The 12,864-nt window shown below is 52.1% G+C and overlaps 7 protein-coding genes across 7 annotated transcripts; 3 read left to right on the top strand and 4 right to left on the bottom strand.

The window, feature by feature from the left end:
- Positions 1 to 225: 225 nt before the first annotated feature.
- Positions 226 to 1,978, top strand: N7506_009528 (RCC1-like domain-containing protein; the record flags this gene model as incomplete). The annotated part of the gene is made up of 2 exons (XM_056958821.1): positions 226 to 1,092; positions 1,154 to 1,978. 2 exons carry the CDS (start codon positions 226 to 228, stop codon positions 1,976 to 1,978), a joined length of 1,692 nt encoding a protein of 563 aa, XP_056808211.1.
- Positions 1,979 to 2,261: 283 nt separating this feature from the next.
- On the bottom strand, positions 2,262 to 3,201 carry N7506_009529 (Chromosome segregation in meiosis protein 3; the record flags this gene model as incomplete). Its single annotated transcript, XM_056958822.1, has 3 exons — positions 2,262 to 2,753; positions 2,821 to 2,899; positions 2,993 to 3,201. 3 exons carry the CDS (start codon positions 3,199 to 3,201, stop codon positions 2,262 to 2,264), a joined length of 780 nt encoding a protein of 259 aa, XP_056808212.1.
- A 398-nt stretch (positions 3,202 to 3,599) lies between these two features.
- Positions 3,600 to 4,399, top strand: N7506_009530 (putative NADH-ubiquinone oxidoreductase 21 kDa subunit; the record flags this gene model as incomplete). The annotated part of the gene is made up of 5 exons (XM_056958823.1): positions 3,600 to 3,659; positions 3,738 to 3,754; positions 3,807 to 4,012; positions 4,068 to 4,270; positions 4,325 to 4,399. The coding sequence occupies 5 exons, from the start codon at positions 3,600 to 3,602 to the stop codon at positions 4,397 to 4,399; spliced, it is 561 nt and encodes a 186-aa protein (XP_056808213.1).
- A 264-nt stretch (positions 4,400 to 4,663) lies between these two features.
- On the bottom strand, positions 4,664 to 5,456 carry N7506_009531 (nucleoside deaminase; the record flags this gene model as incomplete). The annotated part of the gene is made up of 5 exons (XM_056958824.1): positions 4,664 to 4,743; positions 4,795 to 4,892; positions 4,945 to 5,153; positions 5,202 to 5,306; positions 5,355 to 5,456. 5 exons carry the CDS (start codon positions 5,454 to 5,456, stop codon positions 4,664 to 4,666), a joined length of 594 nt encoding a protein of 197 aa, XP_056808214.1.
- Positions 5,457 to 5,735: 279 nt separating this feature from the next.
- N7506_009532 (RibD family protein) lies at positions 5,736 to 7,523 on the bottom strand (the record flags this gene model as incomplete). Its single annotated transcript, XM_056958825.1, has 1 exon — positions 5,736 to 7,523. One exon carries the CDS (start codon positions 7,521 to 7,523, stop codon positions 5,736 to 5,738), a length of 1,788 nt encoding a protein of 595 aa, XP_056808215.1.
- Positions 7,524 to 7,821: 298 nt separating this feature from the next.
- nic96 (linker nucleoporin NIC96) lies at positions 7,822 to 11,510 on the bottom strand (the record flags this gene model as incomplete). The annotated part of the gene is made up of 4 exons (XM_056958826.1): positions 7,822 to 8,148; positions 8,202 to 8,917; positions 8,980 to 10,709; positions 10,759 to 11,510. 4 exons carry the CDS (start codon positions 11,508 to 11,510, stop codon positions 7,822 to 7,824), a joined length of 3,525 nt encoding a protein of 1,174 aa, XP_056808216.1.
- Positions 11,511 to 11,928: 418 nt separating this feature from the next.
- N7506_009534 (cytochrome c oxidase assembly protein COX16) lies at positions 11,929 to 12,386 on the top strand (the record flags this gene model as incomplete). The annotated part of the gene is made up of 2 exons (XM_056958827.1): positions 11,929 to 12,252; positions 12,306 to 12,386. The coding sequence occupies 2 exons, from the start codon at positions 11,929 to 11,931 to the stop codon at positions 12,384 to 12,386; spliced, it is 405 nt and encodes a 134-aa protein (XP_056808217.1).
- Positions 12,387 to 12,864: the final 478 nt, after the last annotated feature.

Raw genomic sequence — 12,864 nt, forward strand, 5'->3', positions numbered from 1 at the left:
ACAATACAAGATCATGATCGAAGTCTAGTCATCTATAAGCATAGATCAATAAAGAACCCCGAGGAGAAACAAAGAAAGCAAGTCATATGGTGGAATACTTAGGGGGGCTGGGGAGAATGCCGGCTTTATTGATGTTTTGGCTTGGCACTTTTTTTTCCCGCGTCACTTTTTCCCTTCTCTTTTGCCAAAACATTCCTCCCTTCACCATTCTTTACATATTTCAACATGCCTCCCAAGGCTGCCCCCAAGGCTGCTGCTGCTTCAACGGCCGCCAGTGAAAGGACATCGCGAGTCCGCTCCAAAGCCCCTGCCGAAGCCAAAGCGAAGCCAGAGAAGCCCGCGAAAACCGCGAAACCCGCGACTACTGGGAAAACCACCAAGACCACAAAAACCACCAAGACCTCCAAAGCTGTAAAGGCGGAAAAGCCGAAAGCCGAACCAAAGGCCAAGGCGGAAAAGCCAGTCAAGATGGCAGCCACTGTCAAGTCGAAACCGGCCGCCGCGACAAATAAGCGCAAAGCCGACGAGGAAGAAGAGAAACCCCGTGAGACTAAACGAACGCGCGTTACGGCGCAACCTCGTAAGCCGAAAGCTCCTCAGCCCCCCAAGGCGAAAGCAGCAAAGGTTGTCATCAACGAGGCCCCCAAGACAAAGCTCAACGTGTTTGTGTGCGGCGAGGGCAGCTCCGGTGAACTGGGACTGGGAACCGCCAAGAACGTGATTGATGTCAAGCGTCCACGCCTGAACAAGCTCCTCTCACCCGAGGAGGTCGGAGTCGTGCAGATTGCCGTCGGTGGCATGCACTGCGTCGCCCTGACCCACGATAACAAGATCTTCACCTGGGGCGTCAACGACCAAGGCGCGCTTGGAAGAGATACCAACTGGGATGGTGGATACAAAGACATGGATGACAACAGCGACTCTGACTCCGATGACGACGACAGTGGATTGAACCCCCTGGAGTCCAATCCTACTTCCATTCCGAGTGATGCTTTCCCAGAGGACACTGTGTTCGTCGAGGTCGCTGCCGCCGACAGTTCAAGCTTCGCCCTCACCGATGATGGCCTTGTCTACGGATGGGGTACCTTCCGAGTAAGTTGGAGCGAGAAGCAATCCCGTCGCAATCGAAACACGCGCTAACCTTCCAACACAGAGCAACGATGGAATCCTCGGCTTCGACGCCAACAACCTCGTCCAAAAGACCCCGTTGCTTATTTCCTCACTCAAGAAAATCAAGCATCTGACTTGTGGGGCCAACCACGTACTTGCGCTGAATGATAAGGGTCGGGTTTACTCGTGGGGTTCTGGACAGCAGAACCAGCTGGGTCGTCGCATTGTGGAGCGCAACAGATTGAATGGTCTGCAGCCCCGAGAGTTCGGTCTTCCCAAGGACATCGTTTGCATCGGCAGTGGACAATACCACTCATTTGCCGTGCACTCCTCAGGCAAGGTCTATGCGTGGGGACTGAACAGTTTCGGTGCTACCGCTCTCCGCGAGGGTGCCGGTGATGACGAAGCTGCCATTGTGCACCCACTCGTGGTGGAATCGCTCACCGGCCGGGGTATCACCCAAATTGACGGTGGCTCTCACCACTCGATTGCAGTTGCGCGTGACGGCGAGTGTTTGGTCTGGGGTCGTCTCGACGGCTTCCAGAGCGGTTTGAAGATTGACACGCTCACGGACGATGCTGTCATCAAAGACGAGCGTGAGCGTCCCCGTATCTTGATTGCTCCCACCGTCATTCCGAACTTCAAGGCCAAGGTTGTCTCAGCTGCGTCGGATCACTGTGTCGCCATCGATGTCGACGGCCGTCCTTGGTCGTGGGGATTCTCTGCTACTTACCAAACCGGACAAGGCACTCAGGATGACATTGAAGTAGCCACCGCTATCGACAACACTGCCACTCGCGGAAAGAAGCTGAACTGGGCTGGTGCTGGTGGTCAATTCTCCGTGTTCACGGAACCCGCTAGCTTGTGAATATTCTGATCATGGACATCTCCTGTACTCTAGCTCCTAATGTCTCTGCTATTTATCATTTCGAACCCAATTCTGATGCTATTCTGATGCAATTCCCCGGCATTTCCCACTATTTTTTCGAAGCTTATCATGTTAATATCAGGTGATTTTGTGTCTAATGGCAATCATCCTAGAATACTTCATATTATTTCATATTAATTGGACGGCACGCCAGTGCAGATCTCGAATTGGCGTCGAGTCGGCCGGTATTATTAAAATATCTTGTACATCGTATGCCTTCAAACTACATTCCAAGTTCCTTCATCGCTTCATAATCGGCATCAAAGTCATCAAAGTCATTATCATGAAGATGTGGTGTCCGCGAGGGGACGGATGTGCTGGGCATATCAGTCATTGGCTCATCCTCCCGGAGTAGATCATCTAGATCATCTTCCTCGGGTTCGGGGTGACTGGTTATGGGGGGCGCATTCTCATTATTGGGCATGAAAAGGTCTTCAGCGGATCCGTGCTGGGCTGCAGTGTTTGACGATGGTGCTTCGGTGAGTTTCGCTGACGTGGGAAGCACAGTGGAATTCTCGAGTTCTTCTCGACTCACTCCGGAGTCGCGAGAAACCCCCGGCTTCTCCTCGTCTATCCATTCTCGCCGCATGACTTGAATCCGTTTTGAGTGTCCTAATTTCTCAATCATTGAGAGGCCATCTGCGAATTTCGCACGTGGATATAGATCGTCAAGCCATAGTTGGTAAAAATTGAGAAGGCGCGTGGCATCCGAGAACTATTGAGTCTGAAGTTAGTTCTGGGCTTGTTTCGGCCTCTCCAGCCATGGACAGGAAATGGCCCACCTCGTGTCCTTTGCCTTTGAATCTCAGCTTTCGTTTCGCAGATTGCCGCAGCTTAGGAATACCTGGTTGTGAGAGTAATCTAGCAGAAGAATGGTATTAGCCGCTATTCCCGGACGCGTTGTTTCCAGAGAACATCTCTCCCTCTAGAGATGGGCGGTCGCCCATAACTTACCGGGCTTCGTCTAGCTTGGCGACGGGCTGTCGCTTTTTGGTGACTTTGACTTCATCATCGAGACCTAATCCGAGTGCAGAGTCCCCAGCGCCAGAGGCTTTTGTGTTGGAGTTTGCCGCACTGTTGTCCGGAACTATCTCATCTAGACCCACGTCATAGTTGAATAGATCGTCAAGATCAAGTGCAGCCGGGGAGCCTCCTTCCGACATGTTCGCGTTTGGCAATCGCAGGTAATGTCAATCGACAGGGTAAAGTGACGATATTCAGAGGATATTAGTTGGCTGGGAGGTGGGAGCTATGAAAACAAAGATTAAGGAGAAGTCACGTTTTCCCGGTTGTCGTTGATTCAGTCGAGTGGGAAGAAGGAAGTAAAAGTGTGGCGCAAAAGCTCCAGGGTAGTTTGGATGTGCAATTGAAGATCAATCAATCAGATGCCGCCTTGACGCGTGACGCGAACGCTCTGTTATCTGCGCTCTGATTGGCTACCTGCACCACTCTCCGCCTTAATTGCGCTAAACCAGAACAGGCTAGTGCTATCCTCCTCTCCTCCAACTCCCAAGAACTTCCAACGTCGAATCCCGCTGCACCCTCGACCCCCCCAAACAACATGGCAACAGACACTAAAACGGCCATTGTGCCCCCCAAGCGGGCCAGCACCGACTACCCGGTATGATTGATTCCGCATAAATCCACCCTTCTGGGGTTATGCGCATGGCAACATGTCTCTTACTAACACATCCCACAGTTGATCGATTCCGACCCGTATGACCTACCCCGGATTCACACGATTTGACAAAGCTCACCTCGTTACCAGACACTTGAAGCGCGTATTTGGATATGCCCGACCTTCCGATTGGGCCGTCGCCGGTGGCATGGCCTCGGCCGCTCCCATCTCCTTCTGGGTGATGGAGAGAGTCAGCCCGTCGCACGTCGGCCGCGGTGGTTTCGCCCCTGTCATGCGCCTCGCCACAGCCGTTGGTCTTCTCGGCGGTCTTCACGTTCTCTACCAGCGTTCCTGCCGTAAGACGACCCTGTCACCCCAGCTTCCACGCTGATAGTTCTAACACTCTTGCAGAACGTTTCTACGGTTTCACTGAGAACAGCAGAGAGGTCGAGCGTGACACACGCGAGATGGTCGATAAGGTCAAGAAGGGTGAGCCCCTGTACGGCAAGTCCCAGATGTCCTCCTACCTCCAGGGTATGGCTGCCCGTAACTCGCGGTACTCCGAACTCTTCATCCACGTCATCCCATGGATCAACCTTGTAAACCACGACCAGGTGAGTTCAACTGTCTAGCCTGACGCCAGTTCGATACTAATGTAGACCTACCAGCACGGCGTCGATACTGCCAAGTACTACCAGCAAGCCGAGCGGGAGTTGGAGGCAGAGCGAACTGGCTCCTCATGAACTCTGGAACCATCAGCCAGGGAGAAAAATGCAACTGGTGGAGAGTTTCTTTGATTGCAGATTTGTACACATATTCACTTTTGTATGTGTTTTTTTGGGGCGCAATTGCGATATACAATACAAATTCCCGTTCTGATCAAACATCATACCTTTTTGCAAAGTACATGAATGCCTATTAAAATATGCTGGAACCTGGCCCTTTTTCAGTCTGGGTCACAGAGTTGAGACTCAAGGGCCCGAAATCGAGGCGCTTGTACCGTACGATCACCATGCTGGCGCTTCTTCGCTGCCATCCTCGAATTTGGTGTTCAATTCTCGATTCTTTTTGGGTCTGGGGTTAGGAGCTACCATAGTATTAGTGGGCGTGCATGGAATTTTGAGTCTTCGAGGCTTACCTTTCTCGTTCTCTTGGATATAGAAGCGGCGAAGTAACATGATTGCCTCTTTCTCAAACAAGCCCCCGTAGACCGGATATTTGGGGTCAATTGAAGAGCTACATCAGATCAGCTTTTACAAATCCTACAATGAATTGAGGGAATACGAACTCGGAATGCAGGGAGAGGACACCTCCGGTCCCTCCAAATCGATCGTTGGCGCAGCCAAAATACACAGTGCGGATGCGGTATTGCTTCAATGCGGAGGCACACATCACACACGGTTCCACGGTGACATAGAGATCGGTGGATTGGAGAGCCGACCTGGGGTAGCTCTGAAGCATCTGTCCAATTGCAATAAACTCTGCGTGTTTCGTTCCCTGGGGAAGTTAGTGGCTATGCATATGAGGTATATCGAAGGTACCCACATTCATAGATCTATTGGTGTCGTTCATACCAAATCCCACGATTTGATCATTATATACCAAGACACAGCCCACAGGGGTTTCATTTAATTCGATAGCTTTCTCGCCCTGTGAGAATAAGCCCTAGCCAAGGATGACTAGCCGGAGGGAACATACCATTAACAAGGCCTGTCTCATGAAATGACCATGACGCGAATCTTCTGCATTAGGGTCATCCCTGAAGCTCATATGGGACTGTGAAATCTCCGATGCAGCCATTTTGGTGAAAAGTTCAAATTATTGCGCGGAGTGGTGGCAGCCGAATTTTCCAGGGCTCTTATAGAAAAGGCGGTGGATCAACCCAAAATAGCCTGGATGTATAACTTCCTCACGGTGTAGTCGAAGATGTCGACATAAGATCTACATTTGGGACATTTCTAGACATTTTTACCAGGAAGCTATTGAAACTAGTCAAGGGTCAAACACACTGCCATTTCAATATCGTTTCTCATCATATTATATCATATTATATACACACGTACACTTACACGTACACATCTAATCGACTTCAGGTCGAATCTTGCCACACATAATCACGTTCTGCCCCAATGGCATCCATTTGACGTCGCGAGGGTTCAATGCAGCGTTGGGTGTGCCCTCCGGATCTTGTTTCGAATCCGGACTGACATTCACCCCTCCGCGTCCAAGATAGGTGGGCGCAACCGTCACAACGATGGAGTCGATGAAGCTGGTATACTCGGGATTCAACAGCTCACTTAGGACCGTGCCACCGCCCTCAATCATGACGCTCTTGATGCCCTCGGACGCCAGAGCGCGGAACACAGCTTCCCAACGGAGTCGCCAGTGCTGATTGTATTCCACAATGCGGAGAAAGTCGCCTCCATATCCCTTCAGCATCATCAGCGTCTGGGGGTTGATCTGAGCCCCCGGGGACACTACAACCCATGGGGCTTTGCCTTTGCCATCCACGGCAGTTCGCAGCATCCGGCATTCGGGATGGACCGGCCATCGCCCCGTGGGATCAATGATCACTGGCCTAGGCTGCCACATCCTACCAAGACCACCGAACCCACCAGCTCCCTCGAGTCGGCAATTGAGACCTGGATTATCTGCAAGCACGGTCCCCACTCCAACGAGAATGGCATCGTGTCGGGAGCGGAGGTAATGGGTCATCAGCTTTGCCTCGGGTCCAGATAATACTGTCTGCATTCCAGGCTGAAGGGAGATCTTTGAATCCATCGATGACGCATATGACAAGGTGACATGAGGGAATTCCCGACGCTCGGAGTGGTTCGGGAGATATGGTTGTAAGAAGTCGAGCGAAAACCTAGGGAAGAATAAGGTGTCTGGTGGTAAGGAGGGTGATGTGGAGGACGAGGTGGGTTTTATCTGCGAGGGGACTTCGTTGACACCGTCAGTGCCCTGGGTCTTGACAATGCCGTGGCCCTTTTGATATTCGTAGCCCTCATGCGCCACCAGATTCACTTCTGGGTTCTGTATGCGCCATTTGGCAGATACGTTACGGACGTCGGTCACGGTGAAGAAGCGCCCGCCGGCCTCTCCGAGCTTGTCCGGTTCCTCTTGGAACTTAGTGTAAATGGATGAAGGAAGGTACCCCTTTACGGACTCCTTCCGCGCATACTCCATCAGCCCCGAGTTCCGTTTGACCCGGTCTATGTAATCGAGGTCATGCGAGTGAAGGCTGCAGCTACCGGGCGTTCGAGCGATGGTGACGGCGGAGTATGCACCCTCGAATCGGACAACCTTGATCTGGAAATTGCAGATGCCTCCCTCCCGGATGCGCTTCTTACGAGGCCGTTTTCCTGCAGGCAATGGGCGCGTTTCATTGCTACGGTGCGTTGGGCGCCGTAAACGACACATGTAGTAATCTGTGGTGCAATGGCCCTCCTTGCTCGCGTTCGATCTTTGTTTGACCCAGACATTGTCGATAAAAGGCCAATATGTCTCAAATTCTTCCAGGCTGATTTCTATCGGGTCCTTGCACTCAAACAGGATTTTTCGTATACGCGCAAGATTCGGTGGATTGTTGAAGAGGCTCGGTGTTGTCCTTGAGCTTTGAGCAGGCGCATCGCTCTGAGCTCCGCTTGGGCTGGGTTGCGACGCGTCATGTTCGTCACTGTGTAATGCCTGTTTGTCCAGGGCACCAGAGAGGTTGATCAGAGTGGTGGTCTCCGGGAGATCCTCATCTATTGTATCCTGCGCCGGTTCAGTGTTCAAGATGTCTTTCGGTTGGATCGAAACGTGCGGGGGTTCTTCGGTGTCGGAAGCTGCGCTCGAGACGGACGCGCCAGAGCCATTTTCCATGCTGAGAACCGAAGAGACGGTACTTGGCTAGGAGTGTGTGTACACGGCCATTCACGCGACTGAAAGGTTGAAGAGTCGGAGAATCCCAGGTGGGGCTGCCATTGGAGAGATATCGGTGCCTTACTGCCGATGTTTACTCCGAACTCATCCAACTAATTAGTGAGTATTAAGTATGTTACTTGCTAGCACTTGGACACGGAATACATGATAGATCCTACTATGCAATGCTACTCAACTTCTCTCAATCTTGAAAATATTCTCATTGGGCATTATTGAAAACAATTAAGGAAAAAAGGCACTAATATGCTCCGATCTCTGCGCCCGCACGAGCGAGAGTCTCGTAGACCCGCGGGGGCAGCTTGTACTTGACCATACCTGAGAAAACCATCAGGTCCTTGGCCATGACAAGGAAGGCATCGGCCATGCCCTGACGAACGTCACTGTCGTACATCCCGGAGGTTCGTTTCTGGCGTTCAAAGCCAATACATGTGATGCTCCACATGATGACATGCCCGATGTTGCGTGAGATGATGGCGGGTAGGGACGAGAATGACTGAGCGATGCTTCGAATGTGCGACACGGAGCCCCGAGCCTGTAAGGGAAGGACATTAAGATCGTTAATGGCCTGTAGAGTTCATTAGTATTAATTGACTGAAGAAAACAGGGGGAGATACTCACGTCAAGTGCTGGTGCCCATCTGCCAGCTTCGACCTGGGTCTTTGCTTCCATCATGCGCAGGAGCAGACCGCATGCTTCCCGGTTGACGGGCCGAACCTTTCCATAGTACATCTCGTTGGAATCGTACAGGCTGATCATGTTCTTGGCAAGGACACCTGGGTCATCCACGGAGGTCAGGCTCAGGCTGCTTCCTTCCACGGCACCTGCCTGGTCATCCCTCGGACGCAAAGGTTGCAGCTTTGGCAAAGCACCACCCAGTTCGACCGCAACGGCATCCGACAAGGCACGGTTGATGATATCAATGACCCGATCGTAGTTCTCGGCCAGATGGTAGAGGAGGACAGCGTCAGCGATCAGTCCCTTATCATCCGCCACGGCAGCTGCTTGAATTGTGATGGTCTGGAGGAATTCTTCCTGGTCCACCAACTTGATCAGATCCAAACGCTGTTCAATAACGCCCTTCAAGCGAGTGCCATCGGCACGAATATCACCGAGCAGTTTGGCAAAGTCTCTGGTTTCCAAGATGAATTCTCGGAGAGCCTCATGGCAAACAGATGCCTGTGACTTGCCCAGGGCGCCGGGGAGATCGGCGTTCAGACATATCAGCGTGAAATAGTCAATGGCGGCTTCAACGAATCCAGTGCGGAACTCGCGAGTGTACTGGGTCAAGAGATAGCCGAAATTGATCTGGGGGTATTGCTTGACAGTGAACGATACTAGAATGATTGTCAGTAAATCCATTTCCCCCCCTCTCGTGGTGACTGCGGGTGATGCTTACAGATTTCTTCCCCGGATGTGTAGAAGTCCGACACGCGAAGAAGACCGTAGTAAGAAAGCGCAATGGCGAAATGGACAGCCGTCACGGGGGCAAAAGTACCAAGGTAATGCACTGCCTGTTCGAACATTCCTCCTAGGATCTGCAGCAGGAAATAAGTCCCGTAACCACCGGGCCCGTCGTGGCCCTTGACAAAGACTCTTTGGCCAATCTCCTGGATGTCGGTCTGGATATCTTCGAGGCCGAACACGTCACCTGCGACCTCTTCCGTGCGGTCATCCTCTCTGGCGAGGCTGAACTGCAACCACATCCAATCTTCGACTGTCTGCTTCACGCCATCCAGGCGACGGCGTGAGAGATCACAGCGACCAATGATTTTGTAACAGGCCATCCTGTAAGGATCGACAGTGTTTTCGGGTGCATTTCGAGAACGTTGCTGGAACTCGCCATTGATCTTTTGCTGGAGGTCCCGTGGGAGCCTCCTACTGTGTGCGTAAGTTGTCATGTAGGTCACAAACTTGTGATCGAGTGACCGGAATCCGCTGTCCCGACTGACGTACTCAGCAGCCTCGGTCACAAAGCCACATCGAAGGAGATAGAAAATGAGGATCCAGCAGTAATCCTGGTTCACCATTTGTAATTCGGTGCCATCCGGTACAAGGTCCTTTCTCGCAGCTTGAAGTCGGATGTAGGCACGGATCTTGTTAATCACGGTTGGGATACCTCCTAGTTGTGCCTCCCGTGGGTTTTTGGTAATGGCGAGTTCCACTTCCTCAAAGAAGGTCCTCTCTAAGAAATTCCTTGAGCCTTCGAGGATCTTTTTCTTGAGATCGATTGCGTTACGGGACTTCGATGATTCTTCGAGGTACATCTCAGAGTATTGACGCTCCTTGATCGCCCCGGGGTCTGAAGGGCTGAGAATCCGAGGGCTCTCGCCCACAATTCCCACCAAGGCTTGATACGCGTCGAACAGTTGGCGGGGGACCTGTCGGTGATCAGAGTTGGAGTCGATGCGGTGGGGGTGTTGACTTACATCGCCGCCGTGTAGGACCTCGACGGACGAGAATTCATCGAGAACGGGATAACATTTTTGTTGGAGCCTAGCGAGATTCAATTGCTGAACCTTCTCGGCGTAGTGACCCATTTTCTCGCGTTGGAACCTAGAATCGGGCGAGTGAGAAGGAGCTCCTTCGTTGCGCTCTGCGGGATCTTCGAAAATTTGCCGGCTGGCCAAACCGACTCCAGGGGTTCCGATGACCGACTTTTCAAGTCCCGAACGCCCAAACACACTTCTACGGGATGCACCTGAGGGTCCGTTGGCTGGGCCTGCACCGGCTTGCTTAGACTGTCTGGTAGATCGACCAAAGCCACCTCTGGCGGTAGCATTCAGCCCTCCAGCACCGGTGGCATCCTTCTGCGATAGTCCGAAATGTTGGAAAATATTCTGACGTTGTTCCTCCCAGTCCAGGTCAACCTTCTCTTCCAGGAATGTATCGAAGTCGCGGTGGGCTCTGGTAAGACTTTCGGCGATCATGACTTGCCGGCCGCGTTGCTGGATGCTCCGCAAGAAACGCTGGTTGTCAGGGTCAAAGTTGTCCAAATCTTTCGTTGGGGTTGCTAGGGAGGCTTGGGGATCCAGTGATTTGAGATCGCGCAATGCTCGACCGGGAGAGATACCGGATGCAGCAAGTAGATAATGGCTGTTGATAGTATCGCGATTAGCCACGGCAAACCTTGAGACACATATATGAAGAAGAAGAAGAAGAAAATCAAGGTACTCACGCCTTGGTACTCTTGCCATTGGGGGTGTCTTTCTGTCCACCTGAACCCAATTCCCTGGCCTTTCTCCGAATATCATCCAAACCTAATTGAAGACTGGGCACTTCTTCAAAGCTGGTGTTTTGATTGACCGATGTCAAGGGCCTTTTTTTGCCACGCTCCAAGAGGCTGTTGAAGAATGCAGGTTGTGTTGATTGACTTGGGTTTTGGCCTTGAGTCTGCCCTAGGATCGGTGGCTGTTGCTGCGCCTGCGATTGGCCCCCAAACAAGCTTGAGTTCTGTGCGTTCTGCTGGGCTTGGGCCTGTACCTGTTGTCCTCCGAATAATCCCCCAGAAGGCGCGGGTTGCTGCTGCTGGGCTTGGGCCTGTTGTCCTCCAAATAGACCTCCCGTTGATGCGGCGGGCGCTGGAGCCTGCTGACCTCCGAAAAGACCTCCACTTGGCGCGGGTTGCTGCTGGGCTTGGGCCTGCTGGCCTCCAAATAGACCCCCCGTTGGCGCGGCGGGCGCCGGAGCCTGCTGGCCACCGAAAAGACCTCCACTTGGCGCGGGTTGCTGCTGCTGGGCTTGGGCCTGTTGGCCGCCGAATAGACCTGATCCTTGCGAGCCTTGTGTACCTGCTCCAGAGAGACCGCCGAGTGTCAACTTAGGCTGGGATCCGAGGGGGGTTGCGGTCGAATTGTTTCCGCCAAACAGACTAGTTGACTGGGGGGTGGTTGAAGCCCCTCCGAAAAGGGAGCTGGTGTTTGAAGTCATGACGGCTCAATGTTGTGATATGTGATGTTGACAATGCAGGGCCACTACCTTTATGTTTTAGTAATGTGTTGAAAACCAGGGAGTAGTTGATCGCAGACAGGGAAGAAACTTGACCATAGCACGTACCTCAAACTCGACCCTTGTTTTTTGTTAACTGGAGTGTAGTGATCTTCAAGCTTCAAGCTTTAGAGATCAGTGAGGGAGCTTCAAAAACCCCGGAGTTCAAAGTGACATGCGCCCGGTAGAGAGTGAAAGTTGGGCTTTGAACGGCAGATTGCAGAGTGAAGAAGCTCCATTCTAAACAATTCCTCTCGGGGCCACGGATCATCTATTCTCCACCTCCAATCTACTATCAACATTCTACGTTTCTTTCCTCTCGTCTCAATAGCACTCAATAGGAGCGTATTGATCTGCTACCATGCCTGTCTTTCAATCAAAAACCTTTCGCCGTACGACTACCGGGTCCTCGACCCTCGGGGAGCGACTCGGCGCATTCTATCGGGCCAAATTAATGCGACACCCGTTCATTCTCTTTGGACTCCCATTCATTAGTGTCATTGTAGCTGGATCGTTTGCCTTGACACCTGCGGCTGCCCTCCGCTATGAACGCTACGACCGCAAGGTCAAGCAACTCAGTCAAGATGAAGCATTTGACCTTGGACTCAAGGGCCCTGACGGGCAAGAAGGAATCAAACGGAACCCGCGGAGACGGATTGTAGGGGATGAGAAGGAAGAATACTACGTATGTATCCAGAGACTCTCATTGAATGTTTATGTAGCTGATTCACCACGCAGAGACTCATGGCCAAAGACCTTGATCAATGGGAGCAGAAGCGAGTGGAGCGTTTCAAGGGCGAACCAGATGGACGATTGTAATACGGCATGCCGAATCTTGACCAAATCTCGTTTCGTCTGCATGACCTCACCTGTATGAGATCATTGCCAGGGGAACACCTGTGGACACTGGTGGATACGAAGAGGTCGGAGGGGAACGCTCCTGGCCTCTCTCGCCATCTGCAGTGGCGTGCACAGAAAATGAACATACACAGTCCTACTGCATTGCCTCGGTCCTGCGCCTGTGTCGGTACCCAAGTGCCCGTGTGATTCTATCCGAAGGGGATGGGAATGGACTTTCTCATTCCGTCATCTTGACGAATCCAACGATATTGAGGACACACACGAACAGAGAGAGTGTGTGTGAGAAGAAAACTATACAAGCCTCTTTCTCCTGCCAATATCATGTCTCCCAGATTCGTGGGGATGTGATGTGACTCGGCCTCAGATTCTCAGGCCTCTACAGTGGATATGGCGTAGAGGTCTGGAGTAGATGTGATATCACTTGAGGTCATGTATA

Source organism: Penicillium brevicompactum, assembly GCF_028827555.1.
Source record: "Penicillium brevicompactum strain IBT 35665 chromosome Unknown utg000006l_segment0_segment0, whole genome shotgun sequence".
Taxonomy (NCBI): Eukaryota; Fungi; Ascomycota; class Eurotiomycetes; order Eurotiales; family Aspergillaceae; genus Penicillium; species Penicillium brevicompactum.